General features: G+C 70.6%; 4 protein-coding genes across 5 annotated transcripts; 2 read left to right on the top strand and 2 right to left on the bottom strand.

Annotated features, from left to right (window-relative positions):
* The first annotated feature begins 372 nt into the window (after positions 1-372).
* Positions 373-3,413, top strand: LOC147596950 (uncharacterized). The gene is made up of 6 exons (XM_086769156.1): positions 373-378; positions 455-967; positions 1,500-1,687; positions 2,330-2,374; positions 2,485-2,565; positions 2,877-3,413. The coding sequence occupies exons 1-6, from the start codon at positions 373-375 to the stop codon at positions 3,130-3,132; spliced, it is 1,089 nt and encodes a 362-aa protein (XP_086625282.1). The 3' UTR covers positions 3,133-3,413.
* A 3,319-nt stretch (positions 3,414-6,732) lies between these two features.
* On the bottom strand, positions 6,733-9,219 carry LOC147596949 (symplekin-like). Its single transcript, XM_086769154.1, has 5 exons — positions 9,055-9,219; positions 8,476-8,714; positions 7,926-8,080; positions 7,782-7,846; positions 6,733-6,877 (listed from the first exon to the last, which is right to left on the bottom strand). Exons 2-5 carry the CDS (start codon positions 8,546-8,548, stop codon positions 6,733-6,735), a joined length of 438 nt encoding a protein of 145 aa, XP_086625280.1. The 5' UTR covers positions 8,549-8,714; positions 9,055-9,219.
* A 3,321-nt stretch (positions 9,220-12,540) lies between these two features.
* Positions 12,541-20,721, top strand: CLASRP (CLK4 associating serine/arginine rich protein). 2 transcript variants are annotated; one of them, XM_086769210.1, is made up of 20 exons: positions 12,541-12,710; positions 13,587-13,684; positions 14,240-14,341; positions 15,114-15,193; positions 15,450-15,534; positions 15,920-16,065; positions 16,183-16,279; positions 16,476-16,554; positions 16,716-16,789; positions 16,972-17,013; positions 17,144-17,371; positions 18,018-18,269; positions 18,692-18,871; positions 18,965-19,004; positions 19,779-19,839; positions 19,927-19,985; positions 20,060-20,106; positions 20,194-20,282; positions 20,492-20,516; positions 20,624-20,721. In XM_086769210.1, exons 1-20 carry the CDS (start codon positions 12,612-12,614, stop codon positions 20,676-20,678), a joined length of 1,938 nt encoding a protein of 645 aa, XP_086625336.1. In that variant the 5' UTR covers positions 12,541-12,611; the 3' UTR covers positions 20,679-20,721. The 2 variants fall into 2 exon arrangements, 1 of the variants encoding a protein (XP_086625336.1); XR_015261298.1 differs by lacking the exons at positions 20,492-20,516; positions 20,624-20,721 and having other exon boundaries at positions 18,965-19,008; positions 20,194-20,230.
* A 39-nt stretch (positions 20,722-20,760) lies between these two features.
* Positions 20,761-21,832, bottom strand: GEMIN7 (gem nuclear organelle associated protein 7). Its single transcript, XM_086769214.1, has 2 exons — positions 21,648-21,832; positions 20,761-21,167 (listed from the first exon to the last, which is right to left on the bottom strand). The coding sequence occupies exons 1-2, from the start codon at positions 21,691-21,693 to the stop codon at positions 20,812-20,814; spliced, it is 402 nt and encodes a 133-aa protein (XP_086625340.1). The 5' UTR covers positions 21,694-21,832; the 3' UTR covers positions 20,761-20,811.
* Positions 21,833-21,834: the final 2 nt, after the last annotated feature.

The following is a 21,834-nucleotide window of genomic DNA, read 5'->3' as shown; positions in this document are numbered from 1 at the left end:
TACCCCCCTCTCCCTCCCTCCCTGTACCCCCCCCCCCCGCGACCCCACGGCCCCTGTTGGGACCCTCAACCCACCCCCACCTTGGTGCCCCCCCCCCCCAGTGTCTAAGGCCCCCCCTTCCCCCGCCCCAGGAGCCCCAGGAGGAGCCGTGGGACCCCCCCGAATTGGGGCTGCACCTCCCCTTTGTAGGGTACTCGTACGCCCGCGGAGACTCCGAGTGAGTGTGGGGGGACACGGGGCGATGGGGGGGGGGTATCACTTGTGGGGGGCCCCAGGTGACACCCCCCTCCCCCAATGTGCCCCCCCCGGCCCTAGGGAGGAGGAGGAGGAGCAGGAGGAGGAGGAAGATGAGGACGAGGAGTGGGACAGGACATGGCCGTGGAGCTGGAGGGGGAGTGGGGGACCCCCCCGGAGACGGGGACCCCCCCGGACGTGGGGACCCCCCTGGCCATAGGGACCCCCCCGGCTACGGGGCTCCTTCCCTCCCAGGGGGGGCCCCACACCCCCGGGGACTCCGCCTCAAAAAGGGCCCCCCCCACCCGTGGCGACGCCCGAACCCACGGAGACCCCGCCTCAAAATGCCCCCCCCCCAGCCACGGGGACCCCCGAACCCACGGGGACCCCCGAACCCACGGGACCTTCCCCTCAAAAAGTGGGCCCCACAGGAGCTCCCCCACAAAAAGCCCCCCCCACACTCGTGGGGACCCCTGAACCCACGGGACACCCCCCACAAGAAGGGTCCCCCTCTTCCCAGGGGGCCCCCCAACCTACGGGGGCTCCCCCCTCCCAAAAAGGCCCTCCCCCTCCCACGGGGACCCCCTCAGCCACGGGCCCCTCCCCGTCCCTGGAAGCTCCCCCCCCACCCAAGGGCTCCCCCCCGAGCACGGGAGCCCCCCCAAGGACGCCGCCCCCCGGTTGTGCAGCCCCCCCGGGCACGGAGCCCCCCCGGGCACCCCCTGAGGAGTCGGTATGTGGGGGGGGTCCCGGTACCGGTGTGTGGGGGAGGAGGTGGTCGGTGGCCGGTGGGGGGGTCGGTCCCGGTACTGGTCCCCAGTGGGGGGGGTCCCGTAGCGAGGAGGGGGGGTTGGTACCCGGTGGAGGGGGCGCCCCGATCCCCGGGGGTCGCGGTACCGGAAGAGTTCGGTACCCGAGGGGGGGGGGTCCCGGTGCTGGAAGTAGGGGGCAAGGGAGTCCCAGTCCGCGGGGGTCCCGGTACCGGGGTGGGGGGGGTCAGTGCCGGTAGGGGGGTGAGGTCCCGGTGCTGGAAAGCGGGGGCGGTCGGTGCCGGTGGGGGGGGTGCGGATCTCGGTACCAGGGAGCGGGGGAAGGGGAGGGGGGGCAGTCCCGGGGGAGGTCGGTGCCCGGTGGCGGGGGAGTGGGGGTGTCCCTATCGCCAGGGTCCCGGTACCGGATCAAGGGGGTGTCCCGGTGCTCCGGGTGGGGGTTCCTGGGCGGGGGGGGGGGTCCCGGGGGTCCCCACGCAGCCGCGGTTTCCGCAGGCGCGGCCGGCGGTGGAGTCCCCGGCGGAGGCGGTGCCGGTACCGGTGCCGGCAGCGGAGGAGGCGGGGCCGGCGGTACCGGTACCGGTACCGGAGCTGCGGGCGGCGCTGGCGGCAGAGCGGCGCGGGCGGGCGGCGCTGGAGCGGGAGCTGGGGCTGCTGCGGGCGGCGGGGCAGGGGCTGGCCCGGTACGGGGGGGCGAGGAGGGGGCATCGGTACCGGGGGGGGGGGGGGCTGCACCGGTACAGCGGGGGGATCACGGGGGAAGAGAACCGGAACCGGGGGGGGCGGGAATCACGGAGGGGGGAGGGAACCGGTGCCGAGCAGGCGGGGGGGCTCCCCAGCTGACCCCCGCCCCCCCCCAGGCGGCTGCAGGAGGCCGAGAGCCGCAACCTGGAACTGGAAGCGAAGCTGCGGCGGCTGCAGAGCCCCCCCCCGGGGCCCGAGCCCTCCCCACGTGAAGGCAAGGGCCCCCCCCGCCCCCAAACCCTCGGGGATGGCCCCACGAATCATTAGCCCCCCCGCCCAATTTTCCTTGTCAGAGCCTGGGCCCCCCCAGTCACTCCAGGACCCCCCCCCCCCCAAATCTTTTTGTCACCCCGCCCACAAGCCCTGAAACCCCAAGATGGTGGCGGGGGGTGATGGGGGGGGACACACCCCAAAATGGGGGGACGCCCCCAAAAAAGTGATACTGGGACACAGGACCTGGTCTCCCTAAAATGGTGCGGGGGGACAAAAAGGTGTTTGGGGGCTAATCTCCCCAAAATGGAGGGGGACACCCCAACGGGGGGAGTCCAGCCCTGACCCCCCCCCCCCCATTTTTCTTGCAGGAGGCGCGGCACAGCCCCCCGCCATCACAGGCCCCCCCGGCGGACGTAAGGCAGGGCGGGGGGGTTGGGCTTTGGGGGAGTGTGTGGGTTTTTGGGGGGGGGGGAGGAGGTCTGGGGGTGCGGGGGGCCGCTGACACTCTCTGCTCTCTCTGCAGCCTGGCAGCGGGGGGCCCCCCCGGCTTTTCCGCTCCCCCCTGGGGGTGCCCCTGTCCCGGCACCTGCTGCTGTGGGCCCGGGTACGTGGGGCGCGCGGGCTGCTGTCACCGTCACCCACGGCCACCCCCACGCTGGGACACCCCCCCCGGCACGGCCACCGCTGCCACCGCCGCCCCCCCGCGCTGTCACCCGAGGCCCCGTCACCCCCCCGTCACCGCCACCACCCGCTCACCGCCGTCTGGCACCCAAGGCCCTGCCGACCCAGGCTGCGCCCCCCCAAACCTGGGGGTCCCCAGCGGGGAAGGGCACCAATCGGGGAGGGGGGGCGGGGGGGTGACAGGGCCACCGCCACGCGCCCTGACCCCCCCCCCCCCCGTGTCCCTGTCCCCAGGTCCCCCGTCCCGGTGTCACCAAGGACTGCCTACTGCTCTGCGCCGCCGGCCTGCCCCCCCCCGCCCCCCCGGGGACCCCTCCCTGAGGGGCGACTCCCCCCAGGCATCCGGCCTTGCCAGCACCCCCCTCCTCTTGCACTTGAACTCCCCACCTTTCCCCGTGGGGGGCGTGGGCACCCCAACGCCCCCCCTCCCCACTGTACAGAGCCCCCCCATAACCAGTGGGGAGGGGAGGTCGCACCATTGCCCCCATGACCGGTAACGAGGGGTGGCGGGACCCGACCCCCCCGAGGTGGAGGGGCACCCCCGCACCCCCCCACTAGTAATTTATTTGTAGGGATGCCCCACGTTTGCACTAAACTCTGTTATTTATACCCCCCCCAGGTTTTTGCCCCCCCACCAGATTTTTTTTGGGCCCCCTCCTCGTTCTTTTCCCCTCCCCTCGTTTTTTGCCCGCCCCCCCCCAGCTTGTTGCCCCCTCCCCCGGGGAAGCGATGAGAATAAAGTTGTGTTTCTGCAGCGGCCCTGCACCGGGGGGGACGGGGGGACACAAAATGGCCCCGGGGGGGTGGCAGGGGGTGGCACGTCCCTCCCGCCAAGGCCCAGGGGACGTGGGGACACCCAGCCCGGGTCCCCTTCTGTCCCCAGCCCAGCCCTTCACCCCACGTGTCACCCGGCACGTCCCCCGCCTGCCCCCAGTCCCCAACCTGGCCCCCCTGCGTCCCCGTGTCACCCACCGTGTCCGCCGCCTGCCCCCAGTCCCCAACCTGGCCCCACTGCGTCCCCGTGTCACCCACCGCGTCCCCCGCCTGCCCCAGTCCCCAACCTAGCCCCACTGCGTCCCCGTTCTGCCCCGTGTCACCCACCGCGTCCCCGCCTGCCCCCAGTCCCCAACCTGGCCCCACTGCGTCCCCGTTCTGCCCCCGTGTCACCCACCGCGTCCCCCGCCTGCCCCCAGTCCCCAACCTGGCCCCACTGCGTCCCCGTTCCACCCCCGCGTCCCCGTGTCACCCACCGCGTCCCCCGCCTGCCCCCAGTCCCCAACCTGGCCCCACTGCATCCCCGTTCTGCCCCCACCGTGTCCCCGTGTCACCCACCGCGTCCCCCGCCTGCCCCCAGTCCCCAACCTGGCCCCACTGCGTCCCGTTCCACCCCCGCGTCCCCGTGTCACCCACCGCGTCCCCGCCTGCCCCCAGTCCCCAACCTGGCCCCACGGCGTCCCCGTGTCACCCACCGTGTCCGCCGCCTGCCCCAGTCCCCAACCTGGCCCCCCTGCGTCCCCGTTCTGCCCCCGCGTCCCCGTGTCACCCACCGCGTCCCCCGCCTGCCCCCAGTCCCCAACCTGGCCCCACTGCGTCCCCGTTCCACCCCCGCGTCCCCGTGTCACCCACCGCGTCCCCCGCCTGCCCCCAGTCCCCAACCTGGCCCCACGGCGTCCCCGTGTCACCCACTGCGTCCCCGCCTGCCCCAGTCCCAACCTGGCCCCCCTGCGTCCCCGTTCTGCCCCCGCGTCCCCCGTGTCACCCACCGCGTCCCCGCCTGCCCCCAGTCCCCAACCTGGCCCCACTGCGTCCCCGTTCCGTCCCCGTGTCACCCACCCTGCCTGCCCCCACCGTGTCCCCCTGTGTCACCCGGCGTGCCCCCGCCCGTCCCTGCGCAGCACCCCTCGCCCCTGCCCCCCGTGCCCCCCGCCCGTCCCTGCGCAGCACCCCTCGCCCCTGCCCCCCGTGCCCCCCGCCCGTCCCTGCGCAGCACCCCTCGCCCCTGCCCCCCGTGCCCCCCGCCCGTCCCTGCGCAGCACCCTCGCCCCTGCCCCCCGTGCCCCCCGCCCGTCCTGCGCAGCACCCCTCGCCCCTGCCCCCCGTGCCCCCCGCCCGTCCCTGCGCAGCACCCCTCGCCCCTGCCCCCCGTGCCCCCGCCCGTCCCTGCGCAGCACCCCTCGCCCCTGCCCCCCGTGCCCCCCGCCCGTCCCTGCGCAGCACCCCTCGCCCCTGCCCCCCGTCCCCGTCCCCAGACACGCCGGGGCCGTTTTGGTGCGAAAAGGATCTTTTAAATACAAACCGGGGCAGAGCCCGCCGGCCCCGCGGCGCGGGGGGACACGAAGTGACGAAGGCACAGGGCCCCGGGGGGGCTCAGCGGTTCGGGAGGGGGTGGCACGCGCCGGGGGTACCTGCGGGTGACGGTGACAGCGGGGGCTACACCACGGTGCCGCCGGGAGAGCCGCCGTTCTGCGGGGACAGGCCCTGCGAGGGAAGGGGACGTCGGTCGCGGGGGGGGGGCGCGCAGAGCGGGACCCCCACCCGCCCCGCGCCCCTCCCAGGCCCCGTGGCACCGCGCGGGGACAAAGCCCCCACGGCAACGGGCGGCACCCGGGGGGTGAAGGGGACACGGGAGGTGACAGCAGGCAAAGGGACCCCCTGCGGCCACCCAGCCCCCAGACCTCTGGCTGACCCCTCACGTCCCCCCAGACCCCTCCCTGACCCCCCAGGCTGCCGGCAGACCCCCCCGTCCCCCCCCAGCCACCCCAAAATCCCTCTTTGCCCCTCCCGTTGCTGATGGACCCCTCACGTCCCCCAGACCCCTCCCTGACCCCCAGGCTGCCGGCAGGACCCCCCCGTCCCCCCGCAGCCACCCCAAAATCCCTCTTTGCCCCCTCCGTTGCTGATGGGACCCCTCACGTCCCCCCAGACCCCTCCCTGACCCCCCAGGCTGCCGGCAGGACCCCCCCGTCCCCCCCAGCCACCCCAAAATCCCTCTTTGCCCCCTCCCGTTGCTGATGGGACCCCTCACGTCCCCCAGACCCCTCCCTGACCCCCCAGGCTGCCAGCAGGACCTCTCATGCCCCCCCGCGCCCCCAAAACCCCTCTCCAACCCCTCGTGCCCCCCTCAGCCCCCCCCAGACCCCTCCCTGACCCCCCAGGCTGCCGGCAGGACCTCTCATGCCCCCCCGCGCCCCCCAAAAACCCCTCTCCAACCCCTCGTGCCCCCCTCAGCCCCCCCCCAAACCCTCCCTGACACCCCAGGCTGTCAGCAGGACCCCCCTGTCACCCCCCACCCCTCCAAAACCCCTCTCTGACCCGCCGGGACCCTCACGTCCCCCCCAAACCCCCCCCAAACCCCCCAGGCTGCCAACGTGACCCATTGTCCCCCGCCACTCGTGTCCCTCCCCAGCCACCCCGAGACCCCCCTTCACCCCGTCCCGTTGCTGGCGGGACCCCCCCGTGTCCCTGCCCTCCGCGCCCGCCCGGCACACGCACCGCAGCGGGCTCCCGAGAGGTCACCGCTACCGGCCCCGGTGTCACCGGCCCCGCTGTCCCCAGCACCCCCGGTACCGGTCCCCTCCCCGCTTCCCCCGTTACCCGCTGGCTGCCGCGCCCACCGCAGCCGGCCCCGCCGTAGAAGTAAAGCTCCCGGCCCAGGTTGAAGCAAACGCGGCTGCGCTCGGCCGGGCCGCCCGGCTCCTCGGCGGGCGGCAACGTCAGCCGCACCATGGACAACCGCACCGGCGGCAGCGCGGCCGGGCCCGGGGAGGCGGCGGCGGCGGGACGTGGGCCACACCGGGGGCCACACTGGAAGTGACCCGCCCGCCGCCATGGCAACGCGCGCGGTGCCGCCTGGCCCCGCCCCCTCCCCGCCCAACCAATCCCTTGCCGCGCCCGCGCCCCAGCCCCGCCCCGCCCCCCGAAACCACGCCCCCTCGAGGCCACGCCCCCACGCCTGAGGGGGCCGCAGCGGGGCGGTGCCCCCACGCGAATTGGGTCCCCCCCCCCCCGCCCCCCCCAGCAGACACAGCCCCAGGCCGCTCCCACGCCTTTATTGAGCAGAGCACCCGGGGGGCCGGGGGGCACCACCACCTCAGGCCTCGGCCCCTCCTGGGGGGGCGTCGGGGGCCCCCCCGGGGGGCACCTCGGGGCTCTGGGTGCCGGGGGGGGGCGGCTCCGAGGAAGGGGGGCTGCTGGGGGGTCGCCTCGGCGGGGGCAGGGACAAGACGGACAGACACCTGGGGACAGCAGTGTCGCAAATATTGGGATAAAAGTTAAAAACTTGATCATGAAATGTATTTGTCCTGAGAGGGAACGGGGAGTCTCAGAGCTGTGACAACATCTCGTCCGTCAGCAGCCGCCCAGCGCGTCCGGGGGAATTCAGAACGGGGGTACAACAAAGGTGGGCCTCAAACCCCAGCTGTGGGGACGGGCCCTGAGCCCCGGGGCACGCTGGAGCCAGCAAATCCAGGACAACGCGACCTGTTCCCAAGACCGCGGATGGAGATTTTTAAGGAGGGGCTTCCAGCAGCGAACCCGAGGAGGGGGCGCTCCGACGACCCCGGGACCACCAGAAGACCCTCGACTCAAAAGCCCGAGCACGCGCAAGTGGGTGGGGAATACGAGAATGATTTCTGGGAAAACTGATGATCACGTGTCAGCGTTTGGGAAGTTATTAACGCTTCTGCATGAGATCACTAAACAGACTCTGCCCGCATTTCCAGACCCGCACGCAGGCCGGGTGCGGCGACCCCCCGTGCGCCCGGCGCCGCGATAAAGAACGCCTGCTCCTTGCTGCCGCGCTGCGTGGAGGAGCTTGCTGCCCGACTGCGGTGACAAACCCGCTGTTAAACTTCGCTCAGTCCCATCCGACTTCTCAAACTCCGTCGAGTCCCCGTTTTACCTCGACAAAACGTATCGCCGCTCCTCTCTCTCGAGCGAGGCGCGTTCCGCCCATCCACGGCAAACGGGGACGGGCGGGTGGGCGAGCACCCCAAAAAGGCGCGGCCGCGGAGGGAAAGGCGAGCACGCGCACGCGCCCACCAGCCCCCGCTCACCCGGGCCGAGCCCCGCCGCCGTCATCTGGGTGGCCATGAGCCGGGAGAGGTGCTTGATCTGCGCCTCGGTGCCGGCCGACTCCACGGGGGTGTAGGTGGCCTGGAAGGAGGCGGGCATGGCCTCGGGAGGTACACCATGCTGATCAGCACCTGCAAAAGCGGGGGGAAAGCCCCGTCAGAGCCCCCCCAAAAACACCGCGCCCCCCGCCGCCGCCGCCCGTCCCCTGACCAGGTTGGCGACGTTCTCCGGGGTGAGCAGCGGCTGCAGGAACTCGGCGGTGATGTCCGTGTCCGAGGGGACGCTGGCCTGAACGGTCACTTTGGCCGTCGCCACCGTCGGCGGCTCCAAGTCCTTGTCCTCGTCGTCCTCGCCCAGGGGAGGCTCTGCCAGGACGGGGGTCAGGGTCCCCCAGAAGCCGGGGCCCCACAAAGGGAGCCAAAGGGAGGACGCGGGGTGGGGGGCGTCTCTTGGGCCACCGACGGTCCCCAGGAGACGACTGGGAGGACCTGAGGGGTGCTTAACGTCGCCGCCCTTCCCCGGGACGGCACGGGGAGGACCCTGAGGGGCGCCGGGAAGACTCGGGGGTTGTTTGATGCCATCACTCCCCGCGGCGCGACCAGACAGGGACTGGGAAGACCTCGGGAAGGACTGGGAGGACCCCGAGGGGCACCGAGAGGACCTGAGGGCGTTTAGTGCCCCAGAGGGAGCTGGCAGGGCCTCGAGGGCGCGTAGTGCCGCGCAGGAGGGGACGACGGCGACACCTCGGGGGGGGTCTCACCGATCTTCATCTTCTTGAGGGCGGCGTCGGGCTCGTCGCGCGGCCGTTTGCGGGCGTCGCGGGGGCTGGGCATGCTGCGGGCGATCTCGGCCTGCTGGGTGCCCAGGTCGACGAGGAGGGTGGTGATCTGGGCTGGAAGTCCCCCGAGGACGGGTGCCACAGGACGCTCAGGAGGTGCAGCTTCAGGTTCTTACGGACGCTGCTCACCTGCGACTTGGCCAGGGTCGGGGGCAGGTTGGCTGCAGACAGGGGGAGGACGGGGGACACCGCGTCAGGGACGCGGGACAGCGCGCTTCGGGTGGCACGGGGGCGCGCTGCCCGCAAGAGGCTGGGGCGAGCCCGGGCGCTCGGAGACGGCAGAGGGGCGCTCGGGAAGCGGGCTGCAGACGTTCGGGTCCCCGGCCCCACGGGAGGTGGCCGCGGGACCTTGGGGATCCAGGACTCCCCGGAGGAGCGGGTCCCACCCGGGACCCCGCCGCGACCCCGCAACCCGCCAGCGCTGCGGGGACTGGACGGCGCCAGGGACGCTCCCCCCGCGCTCCCACGGGCGATGGTGACAGCCGGCGAGGCGGCGTTTACCGTGGAGGGTCTCGTAGGCTTGGATGACCTCGGCCATGAACATGGGCCGCTGGCGGGCGATGGTGGCCAGGGAGCCCAAGGCGGCCGTCAGGTTGATGCTGGAAATGGCCGGGTGCACCATGAACTTGAGGAGCTGCTCCAGGGCGGCCTTGCCTTCCTCCCACAGCGCGTCTGCGGGGACGCGGGGGGACGTCAGCCGGGCGCGCCCTCCCCTCCGCTCCCCTTCTCCTCGGGTGTTCCTCAGCGTTCCTCACATCCCAAAGCCAAACCCCAGCGGCTACCGAGAGGAACACTCACTCCGTCCCTGCCGAAACCGGGACAGGGAGCAAGGCCAGCCTGGCCCAGTACCGCCCTGGAACTGGGACCGGTGCCGAGTCCAGCCTGGCCCAGTATCACACAGTGACTGGGAGCCGTGCTGAGTCCAGCCTGGCCCAGTATCACTCAGTGACTGGGAGCTGTGCTGAGTCCAGCCTGGCCCAGTACCGCCCTGGAACTGGGACCGGTGCCGAGTCCAGCCTGGCCCAGTATCACACAGTGACTGGGAGCTGTGCTGAGTCCAGCCTGGCCAGTATCACTCAGTGACTGGGAGCTGTGCTGAGTCCAGCCTGGCCCAGTACCGCCCTGGAACTGGGACCGGTGCCGAGTCCAGCCTGGCCCAGTATCACACAGTGACTGGGAGCTGTGCTGAGTCCAGCCTGGCCCAGTATCACCCTGGAACTGGGACCGGTGCTGAGTCCAGCCTGGCCCAGTACCGCCCTGGAACTGGGACCGGTGCTGAGTCCAGCCTGGCCCAGTATCACGCAGTGACTGGGAGCTGTGCTGAGTCCAGCCTGGCCCAGTATCACGCAGTGACTGGGACCGGTGCTGAGTCCAGCCTGGCCCAGTATCACCCTGGAACTGGGACCGGTGCTGAGTCCAGCCTGGCCCAGTACCACTCAGTGACTGGGAGCAGTGCTGAGTCCAGCCTGGCCCAGTATCACGCAGTGACTGGGAGCTGTGCTGAGTCCAGCCTGGCCCAGTATCACACAGTGACTGGGACCGGTGCTGAGTCCAGCCTGGCCCAGTATCACGCAGTGACTGGGACCGGTGCTGAGTCCAGCCTGGCCCAGTATCACTCAGTGACTGGGACCGGTGCTGAGTCCAGCCTGGCCCAGTATCACGCAGTGACTGGGACCGGTGCTGAGTCCAGCCTGGCCCAGTATCACGCAGTGACTGGGACCGGTGCTGAGTCCAGCCTGGCCCAGTATCACGCAGTGACTGGGAGCTGTGCTGAGTCCAGCCTGGCCCAGTATCACTCAGTGACTGGGACCGGTGCTGAGTCCAGCCTGGCCCAGTATCACTCAGTGACTGGGACCGGTGCTGAGTCCAGCCTGGCCCAGTATCACTCAGTGACTGGGACCGGTGCTGAGTCCAGCCTGGCCCAGTATCACCCTGGAACTGGGACCGGTGCTGAGTCCAGCCTGGCCCAGTATCACTCAGTGACTGGGACCGGTGCTGAGTCCAGCCTGGCCCAGTACCACTCAGTGACTGGGACCGGTGCTGAGTCCAGCCTGGCCCAGTATCACACAGTGACTGGGACCGGTGCTGAGTCCAGCCTGGCCCAGTATCACTCAGTGACTGGGACCGGTGCTGAGTCCAGCCTGGCCCAGTACCACTCAGTGACTGGGACCGGTGCTGAGTCCAGCCTGGCCCAGTATCACCCTGGAACTGGGACCGGTGCTGAGTCCAGCCTGGCCCAGTATCACTCAGTGACTGGGACCGGTGCTGAGTCCAGCCTGGCCCAGTACCACTCAGTGACTGGGACCGGTGCTGAGTCCAGCCTGGCCCAGTACCACTCAGTGACTGGGACCGGTGCTGAGTCCAGCCTGGCCCAGTATCACGCAGTGACTGGGACCGGTGCTGAGTCCAGCCTGGCCCAGTATCACTCAGTGACTGGGAGCTGTGCTGAGTCCAGCCTGGCGCAGTATCACCCTGGAACTGGGACCGGTGCTGAGTCCAGCCTGGCCCAGTATCACGCAGTGACTGGGAGCTGTGCTGAGTCCAGCCTGGCCCAGTATCACGCAGTGACTGGGACCGGTGCTGAGTCCAGCCTGGCCCAGTATCACCCTGGAACTGGGACCGGTGCTGAGTCCAGCCTGGCCCAGTATCACTCAGTGACTGGGACCGGTGCTGAGTCCAGCCTGGCCCAGTATCACGCAGTGACTGGGAGCTGTGCTGAGTCCAGCCTGGCCCAGTATCACCCAGTCACTGGGAGCTGTGCTGAGTCCAGCCTGGCCCAGTATCACCCAGTCACTGGGAGCAGTGCCGAGTCCAGCCTGGCCCAGTACCGCCCTGGAACTGGGACCGGTGCTGAGTCCAGCCTGGCCCAGTATCACACAGTGACTGGGACCGGTGCTGAGTCCAGCCTGGCCCAGTATCACCCTGGAACTGGGACCGGTGCTGAGTCCAGCCTGGCCCAGTATCGTCCTGGAACTGGGACCGGTGCTGAGTCCAGCCTGGCCCAGTATCACGCAGTGACTGGGAGCAGTGCCGAGTCCAGCCTGGCCCAGTATCACGCAGTGACTGGGACCGGTGCTGAGTCCAGCCTGGCCCAGTATCACCCTGGAACTGGGACCGGTGCTGAGTCCAGCCTGGCCCAGTATCACGCAGTGACTGGGACCGGTGCTGAGTCCAGCCTGGCCCAGTATCACTCAGTGACTGGGACCGGTGCTGAGTCCAGCCTGGCCCAGTATCACGCAGTGACTGGGAGCTGTGCTGAGTCCAGCCTGGCCCACTATCACGCAGTGACTGGGAGCAGTGCCGAGTCCAGCCTGGCCCAGTATCACGCAGTGACTGGGACCGGTGCTGAGTCCAGCCTGGCCCAGTATCACGCAGTGACTGGGACCAGTACGAGGACTGGTTCGACGCTGTCTCAGCCTGGAGCGGGGGCCAGCTGCAGTCCAACCCAGGGTAGCCCAAGGACGGGGACCAGCCTGGCCCAGTACAACCCAGCGGCTGGGACCGGCCCGGCACGGCACCGAACTGGGACGAGCGCCAGGCCCCGCCCCTCCGCCGCTGACCCCTCCTTCCTTGACGTCATCCGCCTGCCCCAATCCGCCGCGCCCCGCCCGCCTCCCCGTGGCCTCACTTCCGCTTCCGGGGGGCTCCGTGGCCGCGGGCCCGGCGGTGAGTGGTCAATGGCGGCCGGGCCGCCTCCTCCCCGAGCCCCCAGCCCCCCAGCCCCCCCCAGCCCCCCCAGCCCCCAGCCCCCCAGCCCCCCCAGCCCCCCGCCCCCCCCAGCCCCTCGGTGGGTCCCGTTTCGCACCCCCCGCCCCCCCGCGGTGGCGGCTGCCGCTCACAGTGGGGCGCGGTGGGGGCCTTTCCGCCCCCCTGCACCCGGCCCCGTCCCGGGGGTGCCCGGGGCCCCCTCCCCTGTCACCCCGTGTCACCGAGGAGTGTCCCCTGGCCACCGCGTCCGCGTCCCCTAACGCCGCCCCCCGCCCTCAGGCAGGGAACAGCCGCCGCCTCCTCCTCCTCCTCCTCGGTGCCGGCCCGGTGGCGGCTGCGGGGACGCCAGGATGTGGCACGAGGCCCGCAAGCACGAACGCAAGCTGCGGGGGATGATGGTGGACTACAAGAAGCGGGCGGAGCGCCGCAGGGAGTACTACGAGAAGATTGTGAGTGGTTGTCCCCTTCCCCCGGGGGGGACGGCAGCGGCCGCCGGCCCGTCTCTCCGTGGGCCCCGCCGTCCCTCTCCGTGGGCCCCGCCGTCTCTCTCCGTGGGCCCCGCCGTCTCTCTCCGTGGGCCCCGCCGTCCCTCTCCGTGGGCCCCGCCGTCCCTCTCTCCGTGGGCCCCGCCGTCCCTCTCCGTGGGCCCCGCCGTCCCTTTCTCCGTGGGCCCCGCCGTCCCTCTCCGTGGGCCCCGCCGTCCCTCTCCGTGGGCCCCGCCGTCCCTCTCCGTGGGCCCCGCCGTCCCTCTCCGTGGGCCCCGCCGTCCCTCTCCGTGGGCCCCGCCGTCCCTCTCCGTGGGCCCCGCCGTCCCTCTCTCTGTGGGCCCCGCCGTCCCTCTCTCTGTGGGCCCCGCCGTCCCTCTCTCCGTGGGCCCCGCCGTCCCTCTCTCCGTGGGCCCCACCGTCCCTCTCTCCGTGGGCCCCGCCGTCCCTCTCCGTGGGCCCTGCCGTCCCTCTCTCCGTGGGCCCCGCCGTCCCTCTCCGTGGGCCCTGCCGTCTCTCTCCGTGGGCCCCGCTTTAGGGCGCGTCTGGCGCCTTCGGGAACCGTCCGGGCGCTTCCCGGCTCGTTGGGGCGAAGGCGGGCCGGGTGAAGGAGCCGCGGCGCTTGCTGTCGGCTGCCCTCCCCGGTACCCCGGGTGGGTGCCCTGGTCCCGCGCGTGCAGACCCCTCCCCCGTTGCGCTCCTCCTGTTCCCCGGGGCTCTGGGCTCCCCCTTTTCACAGGGCTCCTGCTCCCTTTTTTCTAACCCCCAGAGTTTTGGTTTTTTTTTGTCTCCTTACCCCCCCTCCCCCGCCCCAACCCCGGGGGTTTCTGCACCTCCTAGAAAAAGGACCCGGCCCAGTTTCTCCAGGTGCACGGCAGGGCCTGCAAGGTCCACTTGGACTCAGCCGTCGCGCTGGCCGCCGAGAGCCCTGTCAACATGTGAGTAACCCCGCGCGGGGCGAGGGGGGGTCCGCAGGGGGAGCGGTCGGTGCCTCGCCGAAAACGTTGCCTTCTCCAGGAGCTCTCGAGCAGCCGCGGGTGTCTCTGAGAGGCACTGAGCCCGCTCGCGAAGGTTCAGGGCTGAACAGGGCGGGCTTGCGGTCGTGCCGGCCCCGGCTTTGCGCGCGTGGCTGCGTTGCCGCGTTGGCCCCGGCTCTGTGCGCGTGGCCGCGTTGCCTCGGCTACCCGACTCCTCGCAGCGCGGTCCCAGGGCTGGCCAGGTCCCTCCCGCCCCGGGGAAATGAAATCGGGGCGCTTTCTGCTCGTCACAGCCGTCTCAGAAGAACTCGGCTGCGCCTCCAGCAGAGCTTTTAGCTGGTTGCCCCCTCCCCGCTGAGAGGGACTAAGGCAGGAGAGCCGAGCACGCCCGCTGGCGCTCCAGGGGGAGGTTTTGCGTGGGTGTGGGGGGGTCCTGCTCCTCCTGGGAGGCTCCCTTCTCCTCCCAGGGGGTCTCCCCGCTGTCCCCCAGCCCTGATGAGCCCTCTCTCCCCGCAGGATGCCCTGGCAGGGAGACACCAACAACATGATCGACCGTTTCGACGTGCGGGCGCACCTGGACTACATCCCCATGTACACCCCGCCCTTGCTGAACCCCATGTAAGCCGCGGGGCGCCGGGGCACCCCGCTCCGACGGGAGCTGCCGGCTCCGGATCCTTGCTCGGGTTTTGTTTCGGAGTGGCTGGCTGAGGTTTCGGATCCACATTGACCAGGAATCGCTGCAGGGCGGCTTTTTTAGACTTTATGTACTGGGACCGGCGTGGAGATCCCAGTGCCGGGAGGAAAAGCCGGAGCGAGCGTAGAGGGATGGGTAGGGCCGGAGCAGGGACCAAGGGGAACCCCACAGCAGCTTTTCCACGCTTAAAACATTAGGGAGGAGGGAGCTGAGCTCTTTGCAGGGGTCTGCAGTAAGAGGGCGTGGTGAAAAGGTCAAAATTAGAGCGAGGGAGTTAATTAAGGAGCGACACAACCCCGGCAGCTGGCGGGGGTCTCTGTCTCTGGAGAGAGGCGCTGCAGCGGGGCGCTGCTTCGAGCAGGGACCGGGCAGAGGGCAGATTTCCCCGCGGGGCTGGGGCCGGCTCCGTGAGGAGCAGCCGGAGCCCCTTCCTGCCTCTGCTTGCCCTCTCCGACCTCGGCTCCCGAGAGGAGTTCGGTCCCTTTGCTGGGTTTTCCAGGGAACCCTAGGCCGGCGTGTGATCCTCCGCTTGCAGATCCCAGCCCCGCTCTCTCCGTGCGGCGGGAGATCTGCTCTTGCTCGTCTGAGCAGAGAGAGGCCCTGGTTTTTCTAATCTCCAGAATCCCCTGGGGAGAGGGGAGCCTCCATCTCCCTAGAGGCTCGTGAGCACCAAAAGCTCCGTCTGCTCCTTTCCAGCTCCCCCGAGCAGGAATCTGATGAGAGAAAGTGCAACTACGAGCGGTACCGAGGCCTGGTGCAGAATGACTTTGCTGGCAGTAAGTGTCTCCCGCGGATGGGAGGGCCGGGGCTGCGCTGAGACGGGGCCCCCTCCTGCAGTTCCAGGGAAATCCCAGCTCGTCCAGCGCGTGGCTCGACGTGGCGGCAGCCGAAGGGCCGGGGTCTTGTTCCCCTCGGGGGGTGGCGGGACGCTGGGAGAGCCGCGGCCCCGCTAAGGAGCTGTGGTGAATCAGCTCTGCGCTGTTCTCTCCACCGCGCGTGAGGCGGGCTGGTAATGGCGCTGTGTGCTTGCAGTCTCGGAGGAGCAGTGTCTCTACCAGATCTACATCGACGAGCTCTATGGGGGACTCCAGAAGCCGAACGAAGACGAGAAAAAGAAGTGAGTGTGAGAGGAGGTGACAGAGGGCAGTTGTCAGCGTCCCTGTCCTCGGGGGCCGTGCCGGGCCCGCGGCTCCGTGGTCTCGGGGACGCCCGCTCTTCAACCGCTCCCACTTTACCGGGGTGGGGCTGCACCGTCTGCCCTCAGCTGCTCTCGGCGACGCTCTGAAGTTGTTCCCCGCGTCTCCGCGCTGAAATTTTCCTCCTGTCGCTGTGGCTAGCAGGCTGTTCTGGGGCTGAGCAGAGCGGTGGTGGCTGAGGAGGGAGGCGGAGGAAGGACTGGTTTCTTCCCGAGGAAACTTCCTGCCCCAACATCATCTTCCCTGGGGCGGAGCCGCCGCGCTGGAGGGGAGCGGCGGGCAGGGGCTAAGCGTGTCTGTGCCCAGGCTGGCGGAGAAGAAGGCTTCTATCGGCTACACGTACGAGGACAGCACTGTGGCTGAGCTGGAGAACTCCTTGGAGAAGCGAGGAGACGAGGAAGAGTCCGAGGAAGACAGCAACACGGACGAAGACGAAGTCATCCCCGATATCGGTAACGGCTCTCCCTGGCTGGGCTCCTTCCCCCCCCCGGGTTCGGCGGCTGTGCCGAGCCCCCCGTGCCGTGCGGAGGGGCTTGGGCTGTGCCGATCTGCCCGCGTTCTGCCCGCAGATGTGGAAGTGGACGTGGACGAGCTGAACCAGGAGCAGGTGGCCGACCTGAACAAGCAGGCGACCACGTACGGCATGGCCGAGGGGGACTTCGTCAGGTACGGCTGGCGGCCCGGGAAAGCCCTGGGAGCGCAGCGGAGCCTCAGCAGGGCCCCGCCGCCGCTCTGGGGGCTGAATCCCCCAGACCCTCTCTAGGCCGTGCTCCCCCGAGCGCAGGCTCCCTTTCTGGGTGCTCGCCAGGGGAGTTCCCGTTGAAGGTCTCTCTCTTCTTTGTTTTTGGCGGTGGGGAAAAAGGATGTTGCGGAAGGACAAGGAGGAGGCGGAAGCTATTAAAAACGCCAAGGCCCTGGAAGAGGAGAAGGCGATGTACTCAGTAAGGGGAGCTGCGCCAGCTCTGCCGCATCCCACCGCGAGCCTTCGCGCCTTGGGCCGCCTCCCCGCTCGCAGAGGCATCCCCGCTTCCCAAGGCGGGGGTCCGCACGCGCGCGGGACAGTGTTTCGCCGCCGTCGTACTTAGCTCAGGCTGCTCTCCAGGGCCGTCGCTCTCGCCGCCAGAGGAGGGAGTTCAGGGAGAAACGTTTGAAGGGGAGGAAGATCAGCCCGCCCAGGTGAGCTCCCTGGCCTGCCAGCCGAGACGGGGCTCCCCGGCCACGGCCCTGGTGCCCTCGCGTCCATCCCGGGCGGCTCCTCCCTGCTCCGTCCCAGGCATCGTCCGTGCCTCGTGTGGCATCCCAGCGGCTCTGTCCCCCCCGCTGGCGTCCCGCCAATGTCCTGATTTCTTCTTGTGCAGCTACGCGCGGAGAGACAGCCCCACCTACGATCCCTACAAACGGTGAGCGGCCGCAGCCCTGGGAGGAGGGCGTTCCCCGCCTGGGGATGTACGCTTCCTGCGCGTCCCCGGGCACCTGGCAGTTCCTGGGAGAGAACGTTTCTGGCAACTGAAGCCGTCTCCGACCTCGCAGCTCGCCCTCCGAGTCCACCTCCGAATCCCGCTCCCGTTCCCGCACCCCGTCTCCCGGCCACGAGGAGAAGATCACCTTCATCACCAGCTTCGGCGGCAGCGACGAGGAAGCGGCGGCAGCATCCGCGCAAGCCGGCGGCCTCCCCGGAAAAGCCACCACGCTCGGCAAGCAGCGCTCCACCCCAGGGCAACCGGGCAGCGCCGCGGCAGGTCATAGCGCCTCGTCCCGGTCGGTAACTCTCCCATCCGGCTCGCTTTCCCAACCCTTGCCCGCAGAGGCACGCTGGCAGCGGGCCAGGCGAGCCGCCCGGCCCCTCACGGGCACGGAGCCGGGCCAGCCCTGCGTGGGAACGTTGGCGGGGGACGCTCCTGGTGCCGCGGCTCGGCTGCCGGCGCCTCTCAAGGCAGAGGGGAACGCGGTGGGAGGGAGCGAATGGGTTCTCCCGTCGAGTGACTGCCGTGGCGCGTGTGCCTGCCCCGGTTCTGCTGCGGCGCCGGGGCTCGCCGGCTCGGAGTGGGTCTTTGTGGCGTCTCCGGGTCTTCCTGGAGACAGACGGGGTTGCGGGAGGCTGGGATTTGGGTGTGAGTCGAGCCGTCTCCTGCCCTAAAAGACAGCACCTGCCAGCTTCTGGAGAGCTCGGGGAGGAAACGGCGGCTGTCGCGGCTCCTTTCCAGCACGGCTGGGGGTCCGGGGGGCCCGGAGGCGTGATGCCAGCGTGGGGCAGGGGAGAGGTGCCGCTCTCTCCTCGCGGCTCGGCCCCCGGCCGCTCTCTCCTCCGGCCACGCGACGCTGCCCAGTGCTGGGGACAATGAGGGTGCCAGTCCCTCCTCGCTCGTCCCGCGTGCCAACGGCTCGTCCTGTGTGTCCCTTCCAGGAGACGCTCCTCGTCTTCCTCCACCTCCCCGTCCTCTTCCTCGTCCTCCAGCTCCCGCTCCAGCTCCCGCTCGCACCGAGGCGGCGGCTACCGCCGCTCCAGCCGCTACTGCCGCTCCCGCAGCCGCCGGTACTCGCGCTCCCGCAGCCGCAGCCGCCGCTACTCGGGAGGGGGCTCGTGGGACAGCCGCCGCCGCTCCAGGTCCTACTCCCCTGAGCGGGGCTATCGCTACAGCTCCCGCCACCGCTCCAGGTGAGCTCTGCCCTCAGCTGTCCCGCTTTCTGCCCGTTTCAGCCCGCTGGGCTCCTCCGTGGTGAGTTCTGCCAGTGGCTCATCGCCCTCCTGCTCAGCTGGAGGCAGCGGTACCATCCTCTCCACCGTGCGTCTCGGCGTCTCCCTTCCGTTTGGTGCTCCAGCCCCTGCCAAACTGGTCCCGGTTTGTTACTGGGAGTCCCACACTGGTCCCCGTATCCAAAAAAAGCCTCGCCAGTGTGAGGGAAAGGGGAGAATGTCCCGTCGCTCACCCTGCTAGCGGGTGGCTTCACCCCGGCGTCTGCGGGATGCTGCAGGCTCCCCCAGCACCCTCTCTGCTCGCTGCTGTGGTGAGAGGAGGGGGGCCCGGTCGGCTTTTGGGTGCCCCCTGACACCCCTCCACCTTGACACCCCATCCGCAGGAGTCGTTCCAGGTCCGGAGAGCGCTACCGGCGAGGCGGCAGATCCAGCCGCCACTGGAGCAGCAGCCGGAGCAGCCGAAGCCTCAGCGACTCGCGGAGCTGCAGCAAGTCGGTGTCTCCGGTGCGAGAGAAACCGCCCAGGCCCGCAGCGTCGCCTGCCGTGGGAGAGAAGCTGAAAAAGTGAGGGAGGGGAAGGGCGAGGGGCCCTCGTCCCCGGGCCGGGCCCCCTGTGCTGATCCTTGTCCTCGTTTTTCTCCCCCGCCTCGCTTTTAGGGCTGACACTGCTGCTGGTAAAGAGACAGGAGCTGCCAAAGTCAGTAAGAATTTAACCTCAGCTGTTTAACTGGCACCACTGAGAGCAGGCTCAGGGACACGCTGGTGATGGGCTGGCGGAGGTGCCCGGACCGGCGTCCCCGCGACTGCGGGGTCCCCCCTCCTCGGCCGGGCGCCGGTCCCGCTCCCTCCTTGGAGTCGGGGGGCTGCCGGGCGGGAACGGGGTCGCCTGGGGCAGTCCCAGCTCCGGGCAGGTTGGGGGTGGGAATGGGGACCCCCCCCCCTCCCCGGGATCCAGCAGGCGCTGGGTGCTGTCCGCGCGGGGCGGGGGCTGCCTGCCTGGCCTGGTCCAGGCTGTCACCAGTGCCCGTACCGGGGGCTGGCCCCGCGCCCGACGGGCCCCTTGCGCAGCTCTGGGGGGGTGGAGGTGGTGGCAGGGGGCTGGGGGAGCCCCTCATCCCGCTCGGAACGGGGCAGCCGAGCTACAGACAGGGTGCAGGGCACGGCCGTCCCCTCCAGCCGTCCCCAGCCGCCCGGCGTCCCCCGGTGCCGTGCCCGCGCGTCGTCCTCCTCGAAGCGCGAGGTCCCCGCTGCTCGGGGACGGGGTACGGGCACGAGCAGAGCCCCCAGCGACGCGGGCGCGGACACCCGGACCCTGCAGGAGGGCTGGGTGGGGGGACCCGGAGGGTGACGGGCACCGGGATCTCGGCGTTTGCCGCGGGGCGCGGGGAGGGGGTGGTCCCCAGGCCGGGCCAGCGTGGCTGCACCGCGTCGCCGTCCCCCTCTTTCACACGCACCCCTGGTTTGCTTGCAGCCCAAGCTGACGCCGCAGGAGAAGCTGAAGCTGCGCATGCAGAAGGCGCTGAACCGGCAGTGTAAGCAGCGCCCGCGCCGCGGTGCCCTGGCTCCCCTCCCAGCCCCTCTTTTTTAAATTTTCTTAATTTTGTTTTGTTTTGTTTTAGTTAAAGCTGATAAAAAGGCGGCGCAGGAAAAAATGCTGCAACAGGAACACGAGAGACAGGTGCCGAAGGGCGCGGGGGAAGCCAGGTTGGTGCCAGCTAACGCAGCCGGCTAATGAGCGTTCTTCCCTTCCAGGAGCGCGAGGACGAGCTGCGAGCCATGGCCCGGAAAATCCGCATGAAGTAAAATCCTCTCCCGCCCCTGCGCTGGGTCCGGCGGGCCTGGGCCGCAGCGTGACGCCCTCCCTCCACCGCTTTATTTCTCGGCAGGGAGAGAGAGCGTCGGGAGAAGGAGCGGGAGGAGTGGGAGAGGCAGTACAGCCGGCAGAGCCGGTCTCCGTCCCCGTCCCCGCGCTACGGTGAGCGCCGGCTGAGCGCCAGCCCTGTTGTTGAGGCGGGGGGGGCTAAAAGGTTTAGCAGAACCCCCTCCCCCGAACCCACGGGGAGCGGAGCTCGCGCCTTTTGAGGGGTGGGAAAGAAAGGCTGCCGTGCTCTGGGTCAGAAAACGGTGGAAAAGGGGCCGCGGCGGGTGGCGGCGTCACCTCAGCGTGCCCCCTCTGCCTTGCAGGTCGGGAATACAGCTCCTCCCGCAGGTACGTCCCCCGTCCCCTCCCGTCCCACGCCGTGGGGTGATCCCGGCGCCCGGGCCTCCCCTGGAACGCCCTCCCCGCTCCCACTCGCCCCTCTCCCCCCTCCGCAGGCGCTCCCGGTCCCGCTCCCGGTCCCGGTCCCGGAGCCCTCATTACCGGCACTGACGCGGACGGCGCCGCTGACGGCAAATAAAGACGGAAAACCCCACTTCACCCTCGTCACTGTGGTTTTTTCCCCCTCCGGAGGGCAGAAAAAGTGGCGTTTCTTTGCATTTTTTTTGAACTTATTAATTAACGCTCAGTCGAGGAGGAAGGAGTAGACCAGGACGTCGATGAAGCGCAGCAGCGCAGCTCCCTCTACGCCCAGGGGGGTCTGCAGGGCGTCCACCTGAAACGCCGTGGCCCCGACGTCGCCGGCACCAAAGACGGCATCCACCTCGACCCCGGCCCGCAGCTGAAAATGCGTGGGGCGACCCCGGGCGGCCGCCAGCCCCCGCAGGTACCGCTGCCGGAGCGCCGCCCGCACCGCCTGCGTCGCCGCGTCCTCCCCCAGCAGCGCCTGGAAGCGGGGCGAAGCTGGGTCGAAACCTCGGCTGCGGCCGTCGGGGCCCCGCGGCAGTCGCAGGACCCCCACTGGCACCGGCGTGGCGGCTCCTGGGGGGGCAGGAAAGCGGGGAGGGGTCACCCCAGACCCCCCCACCCCCAGACCCCCCCCCCATGTTTTCTTTCCCCACGGCAGCTGGAGCCCTGTGCCACCCCCCACCCCACCCTGCGGCCCCCCCAAGCCCCCATTTGCTCCTCCTGCTCCCCCCGGCACCCAGCCTCACCGGGCCCTGGGTCCCCTTTTCTACCGTGTGCCCCCTACAGAGCCCCCTCCCGCTCCCCAGAGGGCCCCAGCGCCCCCCCCCAGCCCCACAAGACCCCCCCCCAGCCCCACAAGACCCCCCCCCCAGCGCAGCCCCCGAGTCCGCTGCACCCCCCACGGAGCCCCCAAACCTCCCCCGCGGCCCCCTCAGCCCCACGCAGTGCCCCCCCCCACCCCCCCCCCCCCCCCCACCCCGCACCGCCCCCGCTGCACGCGCGTGGCGGGGGACCCCCGCCCCCCCCCCCCCCCACGGGGGGGGGTCACCGTACCGCCGGGCCGCGGCCCCGCGCATGCGTGAGGCTCCCCGCCGCCCATGCGCGCTGCGAGCGCCGCTCCTCCGGCGGGCGCTTTACGGCCGCCGCAGATTCGCGTTGTCCGGGAGACCTCGGGCTGCGGGGGCCGGTGCGGGGGGCTCGCGGTGTTTCCTCCTCCCCCGCTTCCAGCCGAGCGCTGCTG

This window comes from Chlamydotis macqueenii, chromosome 31, assembly GCF_036417535.1.
Source record: "Chlamydotis macqueenii isolate bChlMac1 chromosome 31, bChlMac1.mat, whole genome shotgun sequence".
Lineage (NCBI taxonomy): Eukaryota > Metazoa > Chordata > Aves > Otidiformes > Otididae > Chlamydotis > Chlamydotis macqueenii.
The sequence above is the reverse complement of the archived record's forward strand: the minus strand, read 5'-3'. Positions and strand labels throughout refer to the sequence as shown.